Source organism: Peromyscus eremicus, chromosome 4, assembly GCF_949786415.1.
Source record: "Peromyscus eremicus chromosome 4, PerEre_H2_v1, whole genome shotgun sequence".
Taxonomy (NCBI): domain Eukaryota; kingdom Metazoa; phylum Chordata; class Mammalia; order Rodentia; family Cricetidae; genus Peromyscus; species Peromyscus eremicus.
This window is the reverse complement of record NC_081419.1, coordinates 3,885,690-3,913,365: the sequence shown is the minus strand read 5'-3', so window position 1 is coordinate 3,913,365 and position 27,676 is coordinate 3,885,690. Positions and strand designations below refer to the sequence as shown.

Here is a 27,676-nt window from a genome sequence, read left to right as displayed (position 1 = left end):
GCTAGGAAAATGCTATAGCCTCAACCCTCCACATCTCTTGCTAGATCAAAGTCAGTTATTGGGACATCATTTTTTAAAAAAGAATGATACAAAACCAGTTTTTCCAAGATGAAGATAAAGAGGAAGAAATACATATTCCATACCTAGACCTGTAGACATCCATGTCCATAGCATTTACATACACTGCTCACATACAGGACACAGATAATATTGAGGCAACCAGATAACAGCAGAGGATTTTTGAAAATTCAAGCTTTATTGCTTTTTGGGGCACTGTAGTCAACAGTTGAAATGCTTAGGCCATTCAAGAGAACCAATAAACACCCAGCACACAAGGCCCTCTGCAGTATACAAAGAGAGTCAATCTATTCCTAAAACAAATACCAACTTCCATCTGATATAGTCAGCTCCTCCTAATGACCAATGCATTCACTGCTAATGATCTTCAGCCCATACCTAACGCTGCAAGCCATATCTCATCCCATCTTCATTTCTGTGAGAAAAACAAGAAGGTACCTGATCTCATACAACATCCTCAGCTATCCAGGGACCAAATTCCAGATCAAGAAGACAGAGAGCATGTTCCTAGTCCTGATCCACATACCCGCTAACTTGATGCACTCTGAGGTTCAGTTCATGCCTACATCCTCTGAATATAAAAGTAGTTTACAAGTCATAAAGTATAAAGTATTTTACCTCATACCCAGACTGCACAGAAGAGATCGGCCTCAAACATCACATGATACTTTAAGGGAATCTTAAGAGACTGACTTTCTAAGTATGTGTATGAAGAGGGATGGGGCGGAGGGTGAAAGTGAAAACAGTGGGCTCCTCCAGGTCAGAGGGAAACAGATAAAGTATCACCAGCTTTCTGAAAGATCCTAGAGACAAAGGATGCAGCCAGTTGCCCTTTCTCACCTCTCCCATAACTTATGAAAGTAAGAAAGGCCAGCTCTGTTGCTCTGTCCATGACGCCTACAGGAACTACCAACTCTGACAAGAGACTGGCAAAAGGCAGTGAACTATGACAATCTTAGTCACATGGTACAGACATCTATAAAAACACACTGACGAAGCTCTAAATCTGACATGATTTCTTGCAAACCCGCTGTCTCAGTTGCTTTATTGTTGCCCCTCCTGCAACACGATGTGATGACTGGTGACGGAGGACATCAGGAGCGCCAGAAGGAGGAGGTCAGAAAGCCTTTGGGGACAGGAATCTCCCTGCGTTGCAGACATTTCTCCAAGAACTGCTTCAGACGTATGAAAGAACCCATCTGTCCTGAGCTTGTGATGGCTTCGATTCTGTTGGGGGAGGGAGAGAGAGATGTGAATCCCACCTGTGGTACATCTCCACGCTCTGGTCAGGCGAGGACTAGATCCACTGACTCTTCTAAGGAACGCTGGCTGTGCTGGGCAGTGGTGACGCACACCTTCAATCCCAGCACTCAGGAGGCAGAGGCAGGCAGATCTCTGTGAGTTCAAGGCCAGCCTGGTCTACAGAGTGAGTTCCAGGACAGGTGCCAAAACTACATAGAGAAACCCTGTCTCGAAAAACCAAAAAAAAAAAAAAAAAAAAAAAAGTACTGGAGAGATGGCTCATTGGTAAAGTGCATGCTGTATAAGCACGAGGACCTGAGGACCTGGGTTCCATCCCCAGAACACACCTAAGAGCCAGAGGTGGGGTATGCACCAATAATCCTAGAGCTTGGGGCTTGGTGGCCAGCCAGCCTAGCCAAATCAGAGTTCTAGGTTCATGAGAGAAACTGTTGCAAAAAATAGTGAAGAGTAATAGAAACACCCAATGTTGACCTCTGACTTACATGTATATGTGTACACCCAACTCTCTCAATCTCTCTCTCTCTCTCTCTCTCTCTCTCTCTCTCTCTCTCTCTCTCTCACACACACACACACACACACACACACACACACACACACCCCTACACCTGGGCACTGTAGCTCAAGCCTATAATCTCAGCACTTGTGACTCAGGCAGGCGGCCTGCTGAGGTCCAGGCCATCCTGGCCTACAGAGTGAGATTTTTGTCCCAACCCTTCCTAAAAAAAAAAAAAAAAAAAAAAAAAAAAGCCAGTTTTTCAGTGGTGCGTGAGTGAATGCATATAATAGTGTGAACAGAGCCTAGAATGTGCTAGATAAGTGCCCTATCACCCATACCCAACATCAAATATCTTACTTATTTCAACGTCTCCATAATTTACACTTTTTTAAGAAATAATAATTAAAAGATGCTTTCATTAAAATTCAAAATCATTTACTCAAACATTAAAGACAAGAAAAAGTTGGAGAGATGGCTCAGTACCTATTGGTTTTGTAGAGGACCTGAGTTCAATTCCCAGCACCCATGAAGGGCAGCTCACAGTGCCCGTAACTCAGTTCTGGGGGCTCTAACACATCTGGCCTTTGAAGGCACATGTATACATTGTGTGTGTATTTGTGTTTATGAACATTCTCAAGTATACATACACACAGTTGAAAATAAATTTCTTAAAAAAAAAAAAATCAAAGAGATGAGTAGAAAGATGTCCCCCGTCCCCCCTCCCCCCCCCCATTTTTTGGATTTTTGAGACAGGGTTTCTTTGTTTAGTCTTGTCTGTCCTGGAACTAGCTCTGTAAGATCAGGGTGGCCTTGAACTCTGCCTGCCTCTGCTTCCTGGGTGCTAGGATTAAAGGTGTGTACTATGATTGCCCAGCAATATTATCTTTAAACAGATCCCAGTCCACATCATGAGATCAAACCCAGGCCCTTGCTCATGCTAGGCACATGCTCAACGACTGACCCTAGCTCATTTTTCACTTAAGTCAAAAGTATCACACACTAGGCTGGTAAGATAGCTCAGCGGGGGTTAAAGATCTTGCCACGAAGCCTGACTTACCTGAGTTTGAACCCAGGAACCCACAGGGTGAAAGGAAAAACCCAGTTCCCATATGCTGTCCTGACTTCCATGTGTACACTGTAGCATGCATAAGCCCCACTTCCAGCCCCACCAATAAACAAAACAAACATGCCAGGCGGTGGTGGCGCACATCTTTAATCCCAGCACTTGGGAGGCAGAGACAGGCACATCTCTGTGAGTTCGAGGCCAGCCTGGGCTACAGAGTGAGTTCCAAGAAAGGTGCAAAGCTACATAGAGAAACCCTGTCTCGAAAAACCAAAACCAACCAACCAAACAAACAAACAAATATAACTTTAAAATGAAACATGCGGGGCTGGAGAGATGGCTCAGAGGTTAAGAGCACTGACTGCTCTTCCAGAGGTCCTGAGTTCAATTCCCAGCAACCACATGGTGGCTCACAACCATCTGTAATGAGATCTGGTGCCCTCTTCTAACCTGCAGTCATACATGCTATACACATAATAAATAAATAAATCTTAAAAAAAAAAAAAGAAAGAAACATGCACAAGATCCACAGCCAAACATCAGGCAGAGAGTCAGCCCAGGTTGGAGGTCTCCATTGGATCTCTCCCCCTCAGAGCTCAGCAAACCCCAAAGAAGAGGGTGAGGTGGAATTGTGGGAGCCAGTGAAGACACCAGGAGAGCATAGTCTGTGCAGTCAACTAAGCAGGGCTCACGACACTCACACTGACTGAATTTGCAATCGTGCAGCCTGCATGGGTCTATGATAGGCTCTCTGCATATATGTTATGGTTACTGGCATGGGGTTTTGGGGGGACTCCTGACAGTGGGACTCTTTTGTAATCTCAGCTCTGACTCTTTTGCCTGCTCTTGGGATCCCTTTCCACTTTTACTGGGTTGCCTCGAACTGCCTTGATGTGAAGGTTTGTGCCTGGTCTTAATGTAGTTTTTATTTATTTTTTATTTTTGGGAGCTGAGGATCAAACCCAGGGCCTGTGCTTGCTAGGCAAATGCTCTACCACTGAGCTAAATCCCCAACCCCTTAATGTACTTTGTGATGTGTTCAGTTGATGTCCCTGGGAGGCCTGATCTTTTCTGGGAGGAGCAGGGGTAGGAGAGTGGATGTGCAGGATGGAGAGTTGGAGGAGGAGGGGAAGGAGGAGTAGAGAGGAAGGGGAAGCTGCAGTTGGGATATATTGTATGAGAGAAGAATAAATAAAAGTGAAAAAAAAGGGCTGAGACAGGATTGGTAAGAGTTCTGGGACAGACTAGGCTACAGAGACTCAAACTAAACAAAAGAACAAAAGAAAACGAAAATAAAAACTCAGCAAGACCACACACACACACACACACACACACACACACACACACACATATACACACACACACACACACACACATACACACACACACTTTCACACAATGCACTAGCACTTAAGAATTCATGGTACCTGGCTTTCAAGTGTTACCTACTAATTCCCCAGTGGGCTGATCAATAAGCCTGTACCTGGGGAAGTAGTCCTCTTTGATGAGAAGTATCATCTTCCAGAACTGGACCTGGTACTGCTTCATGAGGGCGTTCCCACACACCTAGAGGGAAAGTAAAGACTATGAGAGTAGCTGGGTGCTGGTGGCACACCCTTTAACCCCAGCATTCGGGAGGCAGAGGCAGGCAGATCTCTGAGTTCGAGGCCAGCCTGGTCTACAGAGTGAGTTCCAGGACAGCCCAGGACTGTTACATACAGAAACCCTTCTTTGAAGAAAAAACAAACAAAAAAAACAAAAACAAACAAAAAATACAAAACAAAACTGTGAGCAGAGAACAAAAATCAACTCATGAGAAAAACACAATTACTCCTTTGCCTATCACTCCTATCATCTCAGGCATGGCATCACTTAGCTAGCTAAGGAATAGGTAGAAAACATCTCAGCCATGGTTTGTCACCTAGCTAACTAAGGAGTAAGTGGAGAAGACCCAACTTTCTATGTGGGGGATGTAGTTCACTTGTGGGCATTGTCTAGCCCGCATAAGACCCTAAGTCCCTTCATAACATTAAAGAAAAATCCAACTTTCTTCTAATTTATTATATACTCCCACTTAAGTCAACTGTCAAGGCTTAACAAATAGTTGATGGCGTTCCTCTTAGTTCCTGCTTGTCTCAGACTCAGGCTTCATGTTGATACCCCATGACTTCAGGAGTTATATCCTAACTAGGAGCTATTACAATTACAGGCCTAAGGGCTTCAGTGTTGTCAGGGCGTCAACTCTCAGCATTCAGTCATTCGAGGCAAGGTCTCACTGAGTAGCCCAGGCTGGTCTCAAACTTGTGACCCTCCTGTTGAGCCTCTCTTGTGCTGGGATTACAGCCATGGGAGTACCATTCCCAGTTCCCTGAAGCTTATTTCAGAAGCAGCTCCTTCATCTGGGTGTGGTAGTGAATGCTTTTCTCCTATCACTCAGAAGGCAAAGACAAGTGGATCTCTGAGTTCCAGGGAGGGAGATATCTGAGCCAAGCTTGCATTTTCTCCCCAGAAAGTAGTCATGAGAACAGTGGGATATTAATCCCTCCACACTGGGTAACCAAACTGAGACTGGGCAACAGCCCAGGATAGTCCTCATAGTGCACAGAGAAGCAAGGAAAGGGGGCTCACAAAGCAATAACATTTATGGAAGACTACACCCAGGAAGAGTGTGTTGGTGCCTGGTGATCTGGTTCCTGTTTCCAGTGTCTCAGGAGACTCACCTGCACAGTCTACCATAATTCCATTACTCAATTCTCTATCCCTAAAATGAAGTCTGCTTTTTACTTACACTAGGATATACATTATTGTAGAGGGCGGAAAGTGCTTATGCACACAGATTAATAAAGGAGAAGCCAGTACAGTTAAACTCACAGGCATCCTTCAAAGGAAAAAGATTTTTAACCTCTCCTCCTCCTGGAATGCTGCGAATGGATGTAGTCTACAACCTGGTGATCCTTTGCTGTCTGATGAGCAAGGCTCAGCCTGTATCTTACAGAATTTACGTTTTACTTATCCCAGGCCCTTTCCCCCTAAACCTTGAGTATTACTTCTAGGTCATAAAACTCATCCTTGCCAGGCGGTGGTGGCGCAGGCCTTTAATCCCAGCACTCAGGAGGCAGAGCCAGGCAGATCTCTGTGAGTTTGAGGCCAGCCTGGTCTATAGAGCAAGATCCAGGACAGGCACCAAAACTACACAGAGAAACCTTGTCTCGAAAAAACAAAACAAAACAAAACAAAAAACCAAAACCAAAACCAAAACTCATCCTTGTGAGAGATGTCATTTGTACTTTACAACAGCCTAGGTGACTTCTGTGTTATCACAGAGCCAGACCAATCCTGACTCCCACAGGCCTCATGTTGACCTCAGTCATTCTCCCTAGACCCTTATCTTGAGCACTGTTTCTGAGTCAACAAGAACCCATCTTATGGATGAAGCCATATGTACTTTGTAAGGAGCTTCAATGTAAACGTGTCTTAAGCTTTGTTGTACTCACAGGGCTGAGTCGTTATCTGAAAACTTTTTTCCAAAATTGTGCTATGCTTAAATATGGCAAAAATATATGAGCTGGTGTCAGACTCCCAAGAAGTCCTGGCCTAGCACCAGGCCAAACTGAGTTTCATTTGTCCCACAACTGAATTGTTTTCCTTGCCAGCTATAAAGCCTGCAGGGACACCCCTCAACCCAAGACATTATAAAGAGCAGAAAATGGTCCATCCTAGTCTAAGGGAAGTCGAGGACAGTGAGAGAAAAGTGGAAGCTAGGCCTGTCTCCTGGCTCAGGAGAAGCTGGGTAACAGCAGCCTAACACTGTCCACTACGTGGTCCCACTTCTATGGTGCCTCCCCAATCATTTTACCCCATGACCTGAGGCCACCTCAACCGCTGCCGTTCTCTCAATGGATAGTGGAATTACCTCCAAGAAGTCAAACAGGAGAGTGGCTGTCACATCTGACAGAGGCTCCATGTTTAAGATCTGTGCCAACCAGCGCCAGCCATGATTTAAGCCATGAGGATGAGCCTGGAAGGCAAGCAGCTGTGTCATGACATCATCTCATTTTAGTCACAGAATAAACTCTCCATGTCATCACTCAACCGTTAGACATGAACCCCAAGAGCATCTGGCCCATGCATACACGACAGAGCAGAAAGAACAAAAACTAAGGAAATCATTCTTTGAAATATTTTGATCCATGTGCAGGCTCCCACAAATTCTTTACAGGGTTCCTTTTATATACCAGCATCAGCTTCGTGTTTAGGAAATTTGTGGTTTGTTTTTCAGATAGAGTCTTAACTTTGTAGCCCAGGCTGACCTCAAACTCATGGCAATACTCCCTGGCCCACTCTCTCAAGATGGGAGTGTAGGGGTAAACCACCTCGCCTGACTTTGTTGCTGTTGATTTGGTTTGGGGGGTTGTTTTTTGGTGTTTTCGTTTTGAGACAGGGTCTCACTAGCATTGGGTGGCCTGGAGCATCTTTTTTTTTTTTTTTTTTTTTTTTTTTTTTTTTTTTTGGTTTTTCGAGACAGGGTTTCTCTGTGTAGCTTTGCGCCTTTCCTGGAACTCGCTTTGGAGACCAGGCTGGCCTCGAACTCACAGAGATCCGCCTGCCTCTGCCTCCCGAGTGCTGGGATTAAAGGCGTGCGCCACCACTGCCCGGCAGCCTGGAGCATCTAAGTAGACCGAGCTGGCATTGAACTCACCGTCCTGCCTCCAAAAGCGTGTCACTATGCTCCCCCGCTACACACGCCTGACTTTTTGTCTCATTTTGGTATTGTAGTGACAGGGTCTCAATGTGCAGTCCAGAGTGATCTAGAGCTTGCAATCCTTCTGCCACAGCTTCCTGGTATTGGAATTACAGGCAGCATACCACAATTGACCACACTTTTATAAATGTTATGACTTGTGGACTCTGTTCTAAGATTAGTTCTTTATGGCCTCAGCTCAGGGAGCATCTGAACTCTCTTGTTGATTCAAAAAAGTTGCCTAAGAATCAACATCCACTTCTCTAAAATATACCCATGAGACTACCATATTCTTTATCCATCATTCCACAGTATAGACTCTCTGAAGGACAGCCTACAAGAGCCTTCAAAGACTGAGTTACAGGCTTGGCCACCAGCCTGTGGTACTACGGAGTGTGGAACCTTTAAGAAGTGGAGCCCAATTGGAAAGCTAGGTCACTGGGGACATACCCTTGAAGGGGATACTTACTGAGAATCCCCTCAAAAGCTTTTTGCATCTTTTACTAGCCAACTGCTATAAGCAGCTTTGCTCTGCCCATGCTTCTGCCATGATGCTTTGTCTCACTGTGGCTCCAAAGGCAACTGGACCAAGGGAGAGTGAGACTGAAGGATCTCACAAATGTCCTAATCCATGCATAGGCTATCACAAAGCAAAGTAGAGGTATCCCCCCCTCCCCCCCCCCGGAGCTGAGGATCGAACCCAAGGCCTTGTGCTTGCTAGGCAAGCGCTCTACCACTGAGCTAAATCCCCGAACCCAAGGTTTCCTCCTTATAAGTTGTTTATCTTAGTAACAGAGAGCAGACTAACACCAAGGTGCAGTTGCTGTGGATGCTGGGCTACCACTCCTTATCAACAGCAGGCTGTTCTCCCTACCTCTTGCCGGTTTCCATATGGCCACTGGAGCTGGATGATGGCAGCATACAGACGGATCATCCCAGACATTCGTTTTAGAAAGTTGTCCTGTTGCTCCACCTTCGAATCCGTCACTTGGTAGCCAAGCATCCTATGTGTGAAGATAAAATTCAGAATGACAAGGCCAAAATGAGGATGACAAAGAAGTTCCTTTTTATGGCTTAAGGTACTACTAGTTGCACTTTGCATTATTATTACATACTCTTATTATATCTGTACAAAGCACGGGTATTCATGATCAAATTTCTATATAAAATTTAGCTCTTTGGGCTGGAGAGATGGCTCAGAGGTTAAGAGCACAGGCTGTTCTTCCAGAGGTCCTGAGTTCAATTCCCAGCACCCACATGGTGGCTCACAACCATCTGTAATGAGATCTGGTGCCCTCTTCTGGTGTGCAGACATAATGCAGACAAAATACTGTATATATAATAAATAAATAAATCTTTAAAAAAAAAAAAATTAGCTCTTCAAAGCAAACTCACCCGTGAACTCACAATGAGGAAACTGCCTAAGTGCTGGCTAGTTTTGTCAACTTGATACAAGCCAAGAATCATCTGAGAGGAGGGAACCTCAGTTGAGAAAATACCTTGATAAAACAGCTGTAGGGAAAGGGAAGTCTGTTGGGCATTTGCTTGTGAGTGATTGATGAGGAGGGCCCAGCCTGCTGTGGGTGCTGCCACCCCGGGGTCAGTGGTCCTGGGTGCTATGAGAAAGGAGACTGAGCAAGCCATGAGGAGCAAGCCAGTAAGCAGCACCCCTCCATGCCCCTGCCTCAGCTCCTGTCTCCAGGTTCCTGTCCTGCTTGAGTTCCTGCTCTACCTACTTTCCATGAAGAACTGTGTCCTCCCTGAGTCGCTTTTGGTCATGGTGTTCCATCACAGCAATAGTAACCCTGACTAAAGCAGCTTCTCAATGAGATCTAAATGATTTACCCTATTCTGCAAAGCTGTAAGATGAAAATATTCTAAGACTCAGGGTCCTAGATCCGGTATTCTTTCCAGTAAGTGATGGGGATTATCAATTATTACCCCCTCAAATCTACAAATCTCAAAAGACATCCAGTTTGTGTGAAAGACATTACTTTCCCCCCTTTTTTTGTGAGACGGGGTTCTTGCTATATAGCCCAGGGTAACCTGAAAACCCACTTGCCTTAACCTCCCAAATCCTGGAATTACAGATGTGCAACACCAATCATGGTTCAAGACACTGTGTTTCTGACAGGACATTTAAAGTACAGGGAAGGAGCTGTGAGAAAGAGTGAAAACAGATTCAGATTCTTATATTCGACTACTCTCCCTAGAGTGAGCGAGAGAGGAGACAACAATCTCACCGTTGATAGTCTTCCAAAGCCATCCCTTCCGTAAAAGCTGGGTAGAAGGGAACGGAGTAGGGACACTTCTTGTGGAGATGAGCAAGGATGAGGTCTCCCACTTTGGGGTGGAGCTCCCAGATACCAGATGCCACCACTGCAATGGGGAATGCTGCCTCATGGTGAGAGGCCACTTCCTCCTCACCTTGTTTCTAGGAACACAAAGATGACACAATTTCAGATTATTATCATAGCAAGGCTCAACACTCTCCACCAGCTTCTTTTGCCTATACCCGACAACAAGGTTTCTCACCACAAATTTCTCTGCCAGTTTGTACTGGACAAAGTCCAGCCCCTGTGGGTTAAGAGTGACAGACACAGAACGCCCACCAGATTGAACAGGCTTTCCAGAGAGCAGGCTATGGATCTTTTCAAAGACCTCCTTCAGCTTTGAACCTGGGTAGGAAAGAAAAAGCAACAAAAAGATAAAATTGCAGCTGGACATGGTTGTGCACACTTACACTAACTCCAGCACTTGGGAAGGAAGGGTACAAAGAGCAGAATTCATGTTTGTGTTGAGTATGGCCATGTAATGAGTTTGAGACCAGCCTAGTCTACATGAGACCCTGTCTCAATAATATACAACTTCATGTCAATCTTCTTTTTGTTTTTGTTTTTGTTTTTTTTTTTTTGAGACATGGTTTTTCTGTGTAACCTCCCTAACTGTCCTGGAACTCACTTTGTAGACCAGGATGGCCTTGAACTCACAGAGATCTGCCTCCTGAGTGCAGCACCATGCCCGGCTAACATCCATCTTTTTTACAGTGCAGTGACAGAGCAAAGCATCTATCAAAATCCATCTGTACAGAAGTTTAGAATCCAAGCCCACACACTATTGCAGATGGGCATACAACAGAGGGCTGGGGAGGTGGCTCAGTGGCTGAAGTGCCTGCCACACAAGCAGGAACTGAGCTTGAATCCTTAGCACCCACATAAAACCCGAGTGTGGCAGCATATGCTTGTAAACCCAACACTAGGAGGGTGGAGACAGGCAGATCCTAGGGACCCACTGACCAGCCAGCTTAGCTAAAAATGTTAAGTTCCAGGTTCGGTGAGAAACTGTCTCACCAAACAATGTAGAGGGACTGAAAAGAGGACTCAGCAATTACAAATACATACCGCTTTTGTGGAGGACCCAAATTTGATTCCCAGTACCCACAGTGGGTGGCTCACAATCATCCAGAACTCCTGCTCTAAAGAGATACAATGCCAGGAAAAGGCACAAAGCTACACAGAGAAACCCTGTCTCGAAAAACCAAAAAAAAGAGATACAATGCCTCTGGCCTTGGAGGACACTTTACTTACAAGCATATACCTACACATACTAATAAATAAAAATAAATCTTAATAAGTAAACAGGGGTTAGAGAGAGATGACTCAGTGCTCAAGAGGACTGGCTGCTCTCCCAGAGAAGTCAGGTGCAATCCCAGAACCAACGTGGAAGCTCACAACTGTGCATAATTCTATTTCCAGGGGTCTAATACTTTCTTCTGGTCTCCAAAGGCACCAGGCACACCTGGTACATAGACATACACACACTAAAACACTCACACACATAATATAACAATAAATAAATCTATCTATAGAGATCTGAAGAGATGGCTCAGTGGTAAGAACATGTGCTGCTCTTCCAGAGGACCCAAGTTCAGTTCCCAGTACCTATATCAGGCTGTCTCTAAGGGCACCTGCACACATGTGACAGATACATACACGCATACACATAAACTTTTAAAAAAAATCAATCTATAAATATTTAAATAAATAAATGAAGCAGAGAAGTATAGAGGAAGATACCCAGTCAGTCTTTGGCCTCCACACATGCATAGAGCACACACAAAAAGAAGGACATAGAACAGTCAGGCTCATGTTGTTCTATGGTCGGGATACCAAGTATATGAGTACAACTCCGAAGGAGGCCCTGGTTTGGGGCTGAAATTGACACACAGGGCAGAGGTAGGAAAAGGTATTAACAGCACTACAGCTCCCAGGGCTGTCAGTCTAGACCACTTCTAAGGGTCTTCTCTGCTTGACTGATGGCCCTCTTTCTCTGGGGCTGGCATTCCTTCATCCTTCAAGACCCAGAAGTGAATTCCTGGTGCGGTTTAGATTTTTAATTGTCCACAAAAGGTCCATGATTTACAGGCTTCTATAAGGTGGATTTGGAATGAGGTCTTCAGATCAGTAGGCACAGACCCTTGAAGACGTCTCTAGAACCTCTGTCCCATGTCTTTTTCACCATGTCCATAGTTCTTGCCCTGTGTTCTCCATCATGATATGTCAAAAGCAACAGGGCTAACTGAGCACAAACCAAAGCCTCTAAAACTGTAGGCCAAACTAAACGTTCTTTTTATAAAGTTAATGTCTCACAAGTTTGTTACAGGAATGGAAAGCTGACACCACATTTCCTAACATGTATACAGAAGAAAGAACCCATACCTGGGCAGTGGTGGTGCACTTTCTAAGTGGCTAGTCTTTCTGTTTGGCCTTTGGACTACAAGCTTATCTTGGAAACAACTCCCCTGACGTCTGCAGATGCTGCTTCTCGGGGTTTACCTACCTTTCCTTTCCTGCCTTTGTCTTGTTTGACTGTAGTGCTTCCTAGGGGCCTGCTGTCCCCCCAGTTCTGTGTTTCCTTTGTAACCTCATGGTGTCAGACATTACTTTTATACCAGTGACGCCTCACTCTGTCCTGGCACATTCCTTTCCTCCAAGCTTCAGACTCTAGTGGCCACATTAGGCACTTCTCTGCCTAGATGTGTCTCAACTCCCTCCCAACTAGTTTATCTTCTGTTTCCTTTTCCTCCTGCTGGAAACTGGAAGCAATCTGCATGTCTGTTCCCATACTGCTGTTAGTCTGGTGAGACCCAGCATGCTCTGGAAATTAGTACTCAGGAAGGTTGAGTGAACAGAGGAAAGAGAACTTCATTCTTGTCACTAAAAGTGGACAATAACCATGAAGAGTTAGAATTAGAGAAGATTTATAAGTAGACATGGGCTGGCGGGTATGATAGCCACGTTGGGCATGGGATAGAGAGGGCTGGTTGTGAGATTCAGCCTTTGGGGCCCTAAGAAGCTGTTAGTAATAGTAGTAGAATATGACTTTGCAGGAATGCACTGAGGAAACAGCACTTGGGAGGCAGAGACAGGCGGGTCTCTAGGTTTAAAGTCTGCCTGATCTATACAGCGAGTTCCAGGACAGCCAGGTCTACACAGAGCCAATGAAAAGCCAATTCCTTGAAGTGGCTGTTTCTGCAACACTGCCCACTGCCTTTGACCTGATGCTTGAACCAAAGATAGGTAATCTATGAAATGGGGATGGAGACAACAGGAAAGACAGGAAAGGTAACTAGTTTCTCCTTCCTGAAAGAGAACTAGCTCCGTTCCTGCTACTGGACTCTGTGAAATATTATTGTGAAACATTGCTAGGATAAACATTGTTTTCCCCTGTGCTTAAGTAGATCTGAATTTGTTTTCATTACTCCAGTACCTACAATCAAAGGTTTAATTAACCAGCATCTCCAGCTGAAAAATACTTTATGAAGTTCCTAGTCACTTGAGAAGTGATACTAATTACTCAGAAGTATCCTGTAACCAGAATGCAGGAGGAAACCAAAAATGAATTAAGACAGCACAGAGCTGGGTGGTAGTGGCACACGCCTTGAATCCTACCACTCAGAGGCAGAGAGAGGCAGGCAGATCTCTGTGAGTTCAAGGCCAGCTTGGTTTAGAGTGAGTCTCAGGACAGACAGTGTTATACAACACAGTGAAACCCTGTCTTTAAAAACAAAAATATAATAAAAGACAGCACAGATCTGCAGGATGAATAATCCCAGAAAAAAAGAATTATTTGGAAGTTATATGTTTCCTCAGTGCATTCCTACAAAGTCATATTCTACTACTATTACTAACAGCTTCCAAGGGCCCCAAAAGCTAAATCTCACAACCAGCCCTCTCTATCCCATGCCCAACGTGGCTATCATACCCGCCAGCCCATGTCCACTTATAAATCTTCTCTAATTCTAACTCTTCATGGTTATTGTCCACTTTTAGTGACAAGAATGAAGTTCTCTTTCCTCTGCTCACTCAACCTTCCTGAGTACTAATTTCCAGAGCATGCTGGGTCTCACCAGACTAACAGCAGTATGGGAACAGACATGCAGATTGCTTCCAGTTTCCAGCAGGAGGAAAAGGAAACAGAAGATAAACTAGTTGGGAGGGAGTTGAGACACATCTAGGCAGAGAAGTGCCTAATGTGGCCGCTAGAGTCTGAAGCTTGGAGGAAAGGAATGTGCCAGGACAGAGTGAGGCGTCACTGGTATAAAAGTAATGTCTGACACCATGAGGTTACAAAGGAAACACAGAACTGGGGGGACAGCAGGCCCCTAGGAAGCACTACAGTCAAACAAGACAAAGGCAGGAAAGGAAAGGTGGGTAAACCCCGAGAAGCAGCATCTGCAGACGTCAGGGGAGTTGTTTCCAAGATAAGCTTGTAGTCCAAAGGCCAAACAGAAAGACTAGCTGCTTAGAAAGTGACCGGGAGGCGGAAGAGCAAGGGAATCAGTGCTGGGGTATGAGCGCTCAAGCACATTTAAAGGCTGAAGGAAAGAAGCCTCAAAAGGAACCGATCGATCTCAGGAAGAAGAGAGAATGGCCAGGAGCAACAAAGTCTTGCAGGTGACAGGAAGGCTGGGACCAAAGGCAGACTTTTAGAAGAGCTGACTAGGGCAAGAAGGCCACCTCAGTCTCTAAATCAGACCCAGAGGTGAATACAGCCTCTGAGGAGATCAGGCTGCTTACTTCCCTGCATCTGAAGTAAGATTGTAGTGACTGAGGGTAAGGAACAAAGAGAAGCAGGAGAGAGTAGTCACCCCTCTGCTATCACTGTCAAAGGAAACACCACTTTAAATTCCTCAATATGCTATGTGTTTATTTCCATTCTGCCCTGTTCCACAAAGAATTGCAGGCAACCATGGGTTGTGAGTTAAGTTTGGTCAAATGACCTTAAGGGCACAATCTACAACATTTCTGTGCTTTTTTTGGCACAAGGTAAGAGGGTGATGAGGCACAGAGCAAGAAGGAGGGTTCTCTAGCCGCTCTACTACTTCTTGATGGTACAGCCTGTAATGGAGGCTTCCTCATCTACAGCTGTGAAACTGAACCCTGGCTCTAAAGAAGGGTCTTTCTCAGTCTGGTCTTACTTGCTACATCTCTGGAGGGGAGAGTATTAAAATGTCAATCTTGGAGTTTGGAAAAGCTAACACAGGATAAAGCAGGACAAAAGCAAAGATCATAAGTGATATCCTAGGTTGGTATTCTCCCATTTTCCCTCCCAAGTTATCTTCATGTTTACAGTAGTAACTTTCAACTTTATACTTAAAAGCCATCCTAGAGCTGGGGGATCAGGATGTTTGCCTAGTATGTCTATATAAAGTGCTGGGTTAAATTACCAGTACCACCTCAAAAATACAAATAAATAAAAGCCAGGCATCATGGCACATGCCTTTAATCCCAGCACTTGAGAGGCAAAAACAGGCAGATCTCTGTGAGTGAGTCCAGCCTGGTCCACAGGGTGAGTTCCTGAACAGCCAGGGCTACATAGTGAGACCCTATCTCCAAATCAAGTCTCCCCCACCCTCCCCACAAACAAATAAGTAAAAAAATCATTCTAAATAATTATTAATATATAGCTTATTAAAAATGAATTGGGGGCTGAAAGATGGTTCAGTGGTTAAGATCAACTGCTACTCAATCATTAGGACCAACCAGAGCTCAGATCCCTAGACCCACATGAGGCTGCTCCCAAATTCTAAGGGATCCAACGCCCTCTTCTGGCCTCCATAGGCACTTGTACATACACTCATATAGTCACATGCATATATACATAAATAAAATCTTTAAAAAAAGATACACAGAAGCCAAATGTTGTGGCACATGTCTGAAACTAAGAACACCCATCAGGCTAAGATGAATTCAAGGACAGCCTGGTCTACACAGTGGCCCACTAACTAATAAAATCAACAAGTTAGAATTAATAGCTCAGTAGTACAGGACATCAGGCCTTCAACCTCCAATACCAATTAAAAAGTAAAAATAAAGCCGGGCGGTGGTGGCACGCCTTTAATCCCAGCACTCGGGAGGCAGAGCCAGGCGGATCTCTGTGAGTTCGAGACCAGCCTGGACTACCAAGTGAGTTCCAGGAAAGGCGCAAAGCTACACAGAGAAACCCTGTCTCAAAAAACCAAAAAAAAAAAAAAAAAAAAAAGGTAAAAATAGCAGATCTCTGTGATTTAGAGATTTCTTTAGAACCTCCCTCAGCTCTCCCACCCCCCAGGTTCTCAATAAAATCATTTGAACCCCTCCAAAAAGAGTCAACAAATATTCCTTTTTTTTCCCTTATGCTGAGGATTGAGTTAGGCCTAGCAGTTGAGTGTTCTACTAGATGTATCCCTGAGTGTCTTCTGACTTTCTCCTTTTGAGATAAGGGTCTCACTGCATTGCACTTCATACATGCTGTACTTGAATTTATGAGCCAGCTGGGATTACAGGCCTGTACTGCTAGACCCAGCTATCTTCTGTCTGAAGAGGAAAAACAGAAAAAAATGGGGATGCAACACAGTTTGAACATACATTTTCTTTTTCTTTTTGGTGGCAGTGGGGATGGAACCCAGGCCTCTGCACATGCTAGGCAAGCCTTCTGCCACTAAGCCACATCCTCAGCTTACACTTTGTGTAAGAACCTCAGAGCAATCAGTTTGCAAAAATAAGCCAATGAAGTGAAGGACAGTATTGTTAACCATCTGACCCACCTGCAATGGTAGAGATCTGGCTCACTGGGATGGTGGCTGCCTTCTGCAAGTCCATCTTTATCTTTTTGGCCTGCCAAAAGAGAATGGTAATATGTTAAAGAGCTGAGCACATGCCTTTAAGACGAGGGAACATGCCGGACGGTGGTGGCGCACGCCTTTAATCCCAGCACTTGGGAGGCAGAGGCAGGTGGATCTCTGTGAGTTCGAGGCCAGCCTGGTCTACCAAGTGAGTTCCAGGAAAAGGCGCAAAGCTACACAGAGAAACCCTGTCTCGAAAAACAAAAACAAAAACAAAAACAAAAAAAAGACGAGGGAACATGACATGCCAAGTACATTCTTTTAGGATGTCAGGCTATGGGGCACACCACAGAATTTTTGCCACCCAACTCTCCCTTACCTGACTGTCCTTACTGCTGGTCAGGCCCTCAAAAGCCAACACACATTTGGCAGATGCATCCTGAAGTTGCTGATACCACTGCATCGTACTGTCTTGTACCTTCACCTGTAGGTCTGAGAATAAAAGACAGGCCTTAATGGCAGCGAGCTCACTTAATATGCCATATGAGCTAGGACTATTCTAAGCACTGCACTATGGATTGGATGCTTCAGTGGTCACAATCACACTATGAAGTAGATACTACTGCTACCTCCATTTAAGGAGTAAAGCAACAGACATGGAAAGGTTGTTTGCTAAAGTCACACTGCTATACAAGTAGAAACAGATTCCATTGTCTGGCTAAACACATTGCTATGTGATCCTCAAACATATTACACAAGGCTATCTGTACACATTACTTCAAATACTTAGCAGTGGGGTTAGAGAAATTGTGGTTCAGCAGTTACACACATTAAATAAAATCCTTAAAAAAAAAAAAATTCTAGAGCTGGAGAGATGGCTCAGTGTAAGAGAACTGGCTGCCCTTCCAGAGAATCTGGGTTCAATTCCCAGCAACCACATGGTGGCTCACAACCATCTATGAGATCTGGTGCCCTCTTCTGGTGAGCAAGCATAAATGCAGGCAGAACACTGTATATGTAATAAATAGAATCTTTAAAAAAAAAAATTCTAACAAGAGCAGTTGCTCCTCTTGGAGAAGACTAGAGCTATCCAGTTCCCAGGATCCACATAGTGGCTCACAAGTACCTGTACTTTCAATTCCAGGAGATCCAATGCTCTTTTCTGGCCTCTGTGGGCACCGGGTACACATGTAGAGCATATATATATATATATACAAAGGTAAAACATTCATATACACAAAACAAAAATAAATAAACCTTTAATTCTTTTAAAATGAAATACTTAGCAGTAGCAATATTTGGAATGACACGCCCATTAGACATAGACAGGCTTTTCAAGTCCCTGAGGAAAGTGCTAGAATCTGAAATTGGTTCCAGATCAACTAAAACACATGTAAAAGTTCTGATAAACTGGGCCATTCTGTAGTATGACATATTCTCTCTCTCTCTCTCTCTCTCTCTCTCTCTCTCTCTCTCTCTCTCTCTCTCTCTCTCTCTCCTCTCTCTCTCTCCTCTGTCTAATGTTTGTTGTGTTTTAAATATCCTGAAACTCAAATAGCTAAAGGACTGCATCCATACCAAATTCACCTTCATTCTGTGTTCCTGCTGGGCCTGGGCTGGGCACAGGGGGTTGGGTGGGAGCCCCTGGCCCCTGCTGCCCCTGTGATTCTTGTAGCTTGACCCGGGCCTCCTCTTCATCCTGCTTCTTCTTGACTTCATAGGCTCTGGTGATTTCCTGCTCCAAATTTGAGAGGAGGTCCCGCATTTCCTGCAGGGTTCGCTCGGCCTCAGCTTGGTTCTCTGCTGTGGGATAACCACTCTGTCAGAGTGAGAGACAATAATTAACATTCATTTCCTAGATAACCTCGTGGGGCTAAGTCACATCACACACAGTACATTTCTAAAGTGGAACTGTTGGATCAGGGCATATACATGGTCAAATGCCTGCTCTTTTCCTGTTCTCTTAAAGATTTACTATCAGAGAGCGGTAGTTCATGCCTAGCACCTGAGAGGCAGAAGCAGGAAGATTGCTGCAACTCTTGAGGCCAGCCAGGGATACACAGTGAGACCCTGTTTCAAAGAAAAAACAAAAAATAAAAAAATGCCACTGGAATAGCTCAGTGGGTAAAGGTACTTCCTTAGCAACTGTGACTGACAACCTGAATTTAACACCTGGAACCCCCATAAAGGTAGAAAAGTCCTGACCCCATACAATTGTCCTCTGGCTTCCACACATGTACACACACAACACATACACAATAACAACAAAAGGTGTATCATCATCACATCCATAGCAACCAACAATGGGGTTTTTGATGCTTTCAACAATGGTCAGAGCAATCTTTTTTAAAAAGTTTGTGACAAAATCAAGTATATGGTGCATATACCAGTAATCCTAGCACTCAAGGGGCTGATGTAGGAGCAATGCCTTAAGTTCCCAGCCATGTTGAGCTATACAGCAAGAAAATGAAAGTCAGGCAACTCCTGCAAGTCGGCTCTCTCCTGTCCCCTTGTGTGAGCCAGGAACTCAGGTTCATTGGCCTAAGCTCAGGCCTCTACCTGCTGGGTATGTGGCAAGTTCCATTTCAGTTTTTAAAAGCCGCCTGTCATGTCCTTTGCTCATTTTTTTTTTTTGTATGAGAAACTCAGAAAATGAAAGCAGTTTATCCTTTTGCATAAATTTCAAGAGCATTCTTTGAATCAAGGACATTAAATTTCAGTGTACATGGTAAGTACTTCCTAATCTGTAATGTCTTTAACTTTTATGTACTTCGATAGACCAACATTTTCCTGTATAACCTCAGTGTTTCTTGTACTTACTGTCAACTACCCCTCTTTTTCCCACTGTACTTAATGTTTCTTTCGTCTCTGGCTTTACATTTAAATATAAAATATGGAGACAAAGATATGAAGATAAAATATATTTAATCTTTTTTTTAAAATGTATTACTATCTCTTATTTGCCAGGTTTTCATTTTATGTTGCCAGGACCTATGGAAGCGAACAAATGCTTTACCAGAGAGCTCTGTCACCAGTTCTTACCCCACCGATCAAGCAATGACTGGTATTTCCTCCAATAGCCAACCGGTAGGCATCATTTGTAAATCCAAACACATTTTGACTTTAAGCAGTCATTCTGTAATCCCTCACCTCTAAGGTGGTGCGAATGATCCCAGAGATGAGGCTACACAGCTGGTTGCCCCGGGTCTGGAAGGCAGCCAGGTCGACATTCAGCAGATCCTTGTGCTGATTGGAGGCATCCAGCTGCTGGTTAAGCTGAAGGACCTCCTCTTGCAGGGTGTACAGGTTGCGTAGACGGACCTGGCCTTCCTCCTTCCGAAGCTGCTCCTGCTCTGCCTGCTTCACACGCTGTTGCTCTGCCTCTCGAAGCTTCAGGTTGAGAATCTACTGAAAGGGCCACTGAGTCGCTGAGTGGGGGCACCTCTCCCTTTCCACACTTGCTCAAATCCTAGGCGAGCTACATCTTTTCACAGGTGGGCTTAGAGCAGGAAATAAACTCCCCAAGGCCAATACACAGGTTAATTGCAATTTTCAACTTGATTGGCTTGAAAAAGAACCTAGGAGAGCAGCAAGTTACACCTCTACAGGTTCCTGAGGACATTTTCAGAGAGGATTAACAAAGGAGGAGGGCCTACTTGAATAAGGGTGGTACCATCTCCACAGGCTGAGCCCCGGAAGAGAAGGAGAAAAGGGCATAACCCAGAGAGCAGAGGCTTTCTGACCCATCTGAAACCAGTAGCTGAAACAATCCCCTTTCCCGTTGTCTTCTCAGGTATCTGATCACAGTGATGAAGAACTAACTACTACACAGCACTATGCAGGAGCATGATCATGGACCAAGGGCTCTAGAATGGCTGTTGACTGTGTGATGAACATTCAGAGGGCTAGAGACAGACACCAATACAATCATGCCGATTCTCCCAAGCACTGACCTTGGCTCTGTGGCGATGCTCAGCTTTTAGCTTCTCCTGGTGGCCCAGGGCTTCTCTGGTACTGATAAATAAGGCAGAGTCAGGGAAGTCTCCTGAGACAGTTTCCTCTCCCCCTTATTGTCATATTAGGCCCCTTCCCAAGGCTGGTCACTTTTCCAGGCTGGAAACTTCTTTGCCTATTTTATTTTGATATTTAAGGACTGACTTTCACCTTGCGATTTCTCTGGGAAAGCAATCAAGCTGACCACACAGACATTTGCAGCGACCACTCAGGAAGACTCACCTCTTCTCCATCACTTCCTGTAAGTCCTGGAATTCCTTATGCAGCTTCAGTTCCTTCAGCTCATCAAACCTCTTCAGTTGTTCAGATGCCATGTCTGAGAGGGCTCGCACCTTCCTCTCCTGCTCCTCCTGCCACTGCCTCAGGCCCTCCTGAAAAGGATCGGCACCTGCCTTTAGAGTGCCGTAGTCATCTGGCTCATTTGCTCCTTGACCACCACGCTTAGTCCTTAGCACCTGGGAGACGCCAGCGCATGGAACCACCTGCTTGCTTCTCAAGAGCTGTGTGGAGCATTTATCCTTGGATGACATTTTTTTTTTTTCCTTTATCTGTTCTTTTTTTTTGAGACAGGATTTCATGTAGCCCTTGCTGGTCTCAAACTTGTTCTATAGCTAAGGATGACCTTTAAATCCTATCTGTCTCCACCTCCCTAGCGCTAGTAATATAGACACGGGTCCAGTTTCATATGCTTCCAGGGATTAGCCCATGGCTTTGTGCATGCTAACCAACTTCTGTGTATGTGTGTGTGGAGGGGCAGTGGTAATGTAGTATGTGTATCACGTTGTGTGTATACAGTTACAGAGCAAGATGTCAAGTGTCTGCCTCTATCACTCTCTCTAATTGTCTTGACATGGGATGTCACACTGAACCTTAAACTCCCCATTTGGCTAAAAGTGGCTGGCCAGTCAACTTTCAGGATATGCCTCTCTCTCCCCTAATGCTGGGGTTACAGGCAAATACAACCATTCTGTATGAGTGCTAGGGATTTGAAGTCAGGTCCTCATGCTTACAGAGAAGTGCTCTTACACAGAGCCATCTCCCCAGGCTCTTGCCATTTTTTAAGATCGTAATTTACTGTGTTTTCAATTATAGACTCAGACAAAACTTAATTTTACAAGTTAGAGTAGTCCCAAAGTCAAATTAATTAAAATAGTGCTGTTCTTTCAAAAGCTAAAATACAACTGTCACAATATAAACATATCTGACACATCTGAACCATCTGCAAATTCTAGAGAATTAAATGGAATATAGGAAAGCCTAAGTTAAAATTGAACAGCCAGAAAATGGAACCAGATTTCACTTGAGGGTGTTCACTTTTGACCTTTACATCACCCTACCTCCAGCTTTCAGTGGGTGACATCTCCTAATTAGCATGTAGCGAGTATCCTCCTGGGGGAGTCTAGGGAAAGGTGGCTCTCTAGGGTCAAGCCTCCTGTGCTCCATTGTCTCACTTACTGTTCCTCTCATTCTGTGCGCCACTTCGTACATTCGGATGCAGCCTTCCACTTTGATCGCTCGGGAGGACAGAAGTGCAACAGGTTCTGTGCGCTGGCACTCATGTGTGATCTAAACCAAAGACGAGAGAGAAAATAAATCAATGAATGAGCTTTTACCACAGTAAACTTATGTTGTCTTTTATAGACAAAGATCATGTCTTTGCTAGTTTTCTGTCACTGTAGTTTTCTAGGTGTTTTCCTAGAAAATTATTCAAAAGTAAGATTTATTTTGGAACCCAATCAGAAGTTTCTATACACAGCCACTTGATTTACTTGTTGTTATGGAAAATTACTTTAACTGTGTAAGATGTGTTACATTTGTTTATGCTGCATTTGTTTAATGATGTAAAGATGTGTTGCTTTGCCTACCTAAGGCACCTGATTGGTCTAATAAGCTGAACAGCCAATAGCTAGGCAGTAGAGGGATAGGAGGGGCTGGCAGGCAGAGAGAATGAATAGGAGAAGGAATCGAGGCAAGGGGGAGAGGTGGGGGGGAGGGAGGAGACTCCCCTGGGCCAGACAGACACGGAGAAAGCAGGAAAAGTAGGGCATACAGAATGAAAGGTAAAAAGCTCCTGAGGAAAAATGTAGATGAAGGGAAATAGGTTACTATAAGTTATAAGAGCTAGTGGGACGAGCATAAGATAAGACCAAGCATTCATAACTAATAAGTCTTGTGTCATGATTTGGGGGTTGGTGGCCTTTACAACTTGTTGCTTTTTTCTGGACTGTGCTAAGACAGAACATGACAGCAGAAGCATGTGGTAGAGAAAAGCAGCCACCTTAAGGTGGCCGGCTGGGAAGCAAAGGAAAGAGGAAGGAGGGGCCTGGGATTAGATTTAGCTGACAAGGACCCACTCCCTCCAACCTGGTGCCCTATCAGATTATGAAGCCAGCAATGTATTAATCTACAGAAGACAATGATCCAAGCACTTCCCAAAAGCCTCACCTTGAATATTGCTGCTTGAAGGGCAAAGTTCAACACAGGGTCCTTGGAGGAATGCTTGAGTTCCAAAGCCTAACACATCCAACTTAGGAACCAATAATGGACTTATAAATCACCAATAATGAAAATAATTTAGGTTCCTGTCAGAACACAGTACAAATTGTACAAGGGGATTTCTGAGCGCTTGTGAGACAATTCCAACAAAATAAGACAAGCATCTTGTGACCTCATTTTCTTCAAAACACAAAACTGTTCTTGGACTGTGTTTTCCTGCCTCTCCCATGTGCAGCAGATAGAAATGTTTATTTCATATTATTCATTACAACTGATTGTTATTTATTTATGTCTATATGGAAAAACATGTTTTTGCCATGTGTGGCGTGTCCTTGTGATTGTACACTTTACTCACGTGACTCTTCTTAACCCTCAGAGTATAAATTGTCCGATGCTCTGAATAAAGTTGGCTATTATATGAGACTTAAGTCTGCCTCATTTTAAGCCCCATTCTCCCAGGTTCACACTGCCAACCACAGCAGTAAACAGGTTAGAACTATTATGGCCAGATCGCGGGGACCCCCAAAAGACCACCACCATCACGGAGACCAAATCCCACATGTAAAAGCAAAGAGCCTTTATTTCAAGCTCCAGAGCTTGGTCCCTCTGTCTGTCCGACAAAGCAGTGAAAGCAGAGAGCCCTGAGCCCAGGTGGGGCAGAGTTTTTATCATAGCAGAGGTTGGGGTGAGGAGATTCCCAGGGTCCAGGACCCTGACTGGCTGACAATTGTCTATCTGTAAAACAAAAACAGGTGTGTGCTAGACTCAAGGACATCTGGCCACCTTATCTAATGGTTGGAATGTTTGGGACATCAGGTACTTCCTCACCCCTGGGTCGATCCCTGGGTGGTATCAGCTTAAGGCTTTTCCTGGATCTGGGTGTTGCCTTCCAGTAAGCCTGTGACAGAAGCTGTGTCTAGGCCCCTAAGCCTGTCATGGCTGCTGTGTGGTCAGGCTACTTTGGGGCCCCTTCACAAGAACCACTGTGTTTTCCATGATGTCAACGTTGTTCCTCCCTCTCCCTTTTCCCATTCCTGGCCCTAACTGATTTACATTTGATCTTCTCCAAAAGGCCAAGAAGCACAATACTTTACTTCTTTTTTTGAGACAGAGTCTCACTATGTAGCTCTGGCTGGCTTAGAATTTACTATGTAGACCACACTGGCCTTGAACTCACAGGAACCCACCTGCCTCTGCCTCCCAAGTTTTGCAATTAAAGGTGTGCACCACCATAACTGGTGTCACACTGGTTTTATTTTATTTTATTTTTTTATTTTTTTTGTTTTTTTCGGACAGGGTTTCTCTGTGTAGCTTTGGAGCCTGTCCTGGACTAGCTCTGTAGACCAGGCTGGCCTCGAACTCACAGAGATCCACCTGCCTCTGCCTCCCGAGTGCTGGGATTAAAGGAGTGCGGCGCCGCCCAGCTCTGGTTTTCTTAATAAAATGATGTGTCTCCTTAGGCTGGAGAGATAGCTTAGCAGGTAAAGTACAAACAAGAAGGCCTAAGATTTGGTCCCCAAATCCATCTAAGACTGCATGGTGGCATGTACTTATAATTCCAACACTGGGGAAGAGGAGACAGGAGGATTCCTGGGACTACTGGACATCCAATTAATTCTAATTGGTGAGCTCCAGGCCAATGAGAAACACTGTCTCAAAAAACAAGGTGAAGAGTGGAGCACAGTGGCACAGGACTTTGATCCCAGCGCTAAGGAGGCAGTCACATCTCTGTGAGTTTGTGGCCAGCTTGGCCTACAAAGCGAATTCCAGGACAGGTAGGGCTGTTACACAGAGAAACTCTGTCTTGAAAAACAAGGTGAAGGCCCTTGAGAATAAATATCCGAAGTTGACCTCTGGCCTCCACGCACATGTGCATACATCTAAACACACACAAGAACTGGGTGATACGGTCAATACTGTTCCTACAAACAGCTGCAATAGGAAACAACCATTTCTTCAGGGCAATGTCACTGTCATGTGACTATATTAAACACTTTGATTTTTCAGCCAACAGGTGTTTTGTCTTCAAACTTTACCTTGGTTCCATTTGGTGAAGGTGAGGAGGATTCTGGAGTGCTTCTGACAGGAGACTTAAGGAGTGAGGGTTGGTCCAGGCCTGAAGTAGATCCAGAGGACGGTGAACATTCAGAGGAAGGAGAGTTCTCTTGCGTGTGGGGTGAGGTGTTGGGTAGGATGTGATCTACCACCCATCCAGAGTAAGAAGAGAGTTTTGGAAGAGATGTGCATTCTTCCAAAACATCCTAAGGAGAAGAAGGTTAAGCCTATTTGTATGTCTACTGATATAAGACATTCCATACACTGCTCAACAACTGAGGGCCCAAGCAAGTAAGTTAAAACTGAAGATAAAGTAACTGCATTAACAACCAGAGATGAAAACACAGGAGTTCTTTCTTCTTCTTTTTGCTTTTGAGACAGTGTATCAAATTGAGGATGACCTTGAACTGACCCTCCTACTTCCACTTCTGAAGTGCTGAGATTATAAGCCACTGTACCAGCAACAGTGGTTTATCATTGCTGCTGTTATTTTATTTACAGTATTTTAAAATCTATTATTACTATTAGTGTGTGTGTGTGTGTGTGTGTGTGTGTGTGTGTGTGTGTGTGTAGGCTCATGTGCCACAGTTTACATGAAGAGGTCAAAGGATAAGTTTGTAGATCAGTCCTCGTACCCACTTTTACATAGGTTCTTGGAATTGAACTCAGTCATTAAGCTTATGCAGCAACCAACTTTACCCATGGAGCTATCTCATCAGCATAAGTGGATTCTTAATAATGACGCAGACTATATTTCTAAGAAAAAATCAGATGTGTTGGCACATGCTATAATTTAACATTAGGGAAGTAGTGGGAGTAACGTCAGGAGTTCAAAGCAAGCAGCAGCTACAAAAGACTTTCAAAACCCCCATTCCCAAAAGCAGCAGTTCTCAATCCATGGATCACTACCCCTTTGCGGTCACATATCAGTTATCTTGCATATGAGAAATTTACATTACAATTAATAACAGTAGAAAAATTACAGTGATGAAGCAGCAACAAAATAATTTTATGATTGGAGGTCAGCACACCACGAGGCACTGTATTAAAGGTTTAAGGCATTAGGAAGGTTGAGAACCACTGTCCAAAAGGAACAATGTGCCAACATACATTTGAGCAAATTTTAAAAACTTATTGTTTGTATGTGCAAGGGATGGTGGTGGGGGATTGCCATGGTGTCTGGACACAGAGTTTGTAAAGTTCTCTCCCTCCAACTTTACATGAGTTCCAGTAGTTGAATTCAGGTCTCCAGGCTCGTCTAGCAAGTCATCAGTACTAGCTGAGCCATCTCACTGGTCCTCACTAAGGCAAATATGAAAGCAATCTAAACATCAAACAGAATACAGCCCGTGGGAAATTTTCAAGTAAAACTATCATGTACACCATTAGTCTGGAGTCCAAAGGTATCCTCACATACGGTAGGGTTGTTCAAGCCTGTAATACAGATAAACTCAGACACCTCCAGGACAGTGGGCGGGCAAATGTGTATCACTGATTAGAAAAGTCACCAACAAACCTTAAGGAAGGGCTTTGCAAACACTAGTTATAAGGACCACGCACCCCCGTCCACAGGTCAGCCAGTCATTTCATTGGCAACACTAGAGTTAGGTCAAATCAAATGCTCTCCAAGAAGCCTGGAGCTCCCGTGCAGTGGTTCTCAACCTTTCCAATGCTGCAATCCTTAAATACAGTTCCTCATGCTGTGGTGACCCCAACCATAAAACTATTTTCGTTGCTACTTCATAACTGTAATTTTGCTACTGTTATGAATCATAATGCAAATAGTCTGTTTTCCGATGGTCTTAGGTGACCCTTGTGAAAGGGTCGTTCGACTACCCAACGTGGTCTCGACCCACAGATTGAGAGCCGTAGTCCTAGCAAGTGGACTATAAAGCAGAAGAGAATGAGAGGCCGTGGCTGATGACAAGATCCCAGACCCGGGAGTGGACTGGGGTGATGGTGACGCCTCTGGGCAGGAGGCTTCCCGTTAAGTGGAGGGGCCGTAGATCAACTAGAACGAGCTCGAGAAAGTTATGTGCACAGTAGTCAACAAAGCAATGCGGCCCATCGCCAGCCCGGTCCTCCGCACCCGCCGGGCCGGAGCGTGTTAAAGGCGTGATGACGGCCGCCGCTCACCTCGTAGTGCACCAGCCACTCGCGGTGGTAGGGCAGGCGGCCTTTGCTGGAATTGCGCAGCGCCCTTAGAGTTTCCCAGCAGCGACCCTCCGACGGCATGGCGGGCCACCTGCAGCGCCACAGAAAACGCTACTGACAAAAAACACCCTCGAATCCGCCGCCGAGGAGGCGCCGGCCTCCGCTTCCGGGTTTCCCGCCCCACGTCCGGCGTAGCCCCGCCCCTAACGG

General features: G+C 44.8%; 1 protein-coding gene across 1 annotated transcript; it reads right to left on the bottom strand.

Annotated features, from left to right (window-relative positions):
* Positions 1-235: 235 nt before the first annotated feature.
* Gle1 (GLE1 RNA export mediator) lies at positions 236-27,676 on the bottom strand. Its single transcript, XM_059259947.1, has 15 exons — positions 27,449-27,676; positions 25,294-25,518; positions 22,217-22,327; positions 20,984-21,132; positions 20,701-20,761; positions 19,898-20,152; positions 18,335-18,566; positions 17,127-17,239; positions 16,730-16,799; positions 10,177-10,319; positions 9,885-10,075; positions 8,516-8,645; positions 6,814-6,918; positions 4,384-4,466; positions 236-1,305 (listed from the first exon to the last, which is right to left on the bottom strand). The coding sequence occupies exons 1-15, from the start codon at positions 27,545-27,547 to the stop codon at positions 1,173-1,175; spliced, it is 2,100 nt and encodes a 699-aa protein (XP_059115930.1). The 5' UTR covers positions 27,548-27,676; the 3' UTR covers positions 236-1,172.

What these genes read in the sequence shown, in the direction of transcription:
- Gle1 (XM_059259947.1), bottom strand. Translation starts at nt 27,547, where the DNA reads ATGCCGTCGGAGGGTCGCTGCTGGGAAACTCTAAGGGCGCTGCGCAAT. An exon ending in CCAGCAGTAAGGACAGTCAG is followed by an intron (nt 16,800 to 17,126) that starts GTAAGGGAGAGT and finishes CTCTTTTGGCAG; the next exon opens with GCCAAAAAGATAAAGATGGA. An exon ending in AAAGAGGACTACTTCCCCAG is followed by an intron (nt 1,306 to 4,383) that starts GTACAGGCTTAT and finishes CTCCCCCAACAG; the next exon opens with AATCGAAGCCATCACAAGCT.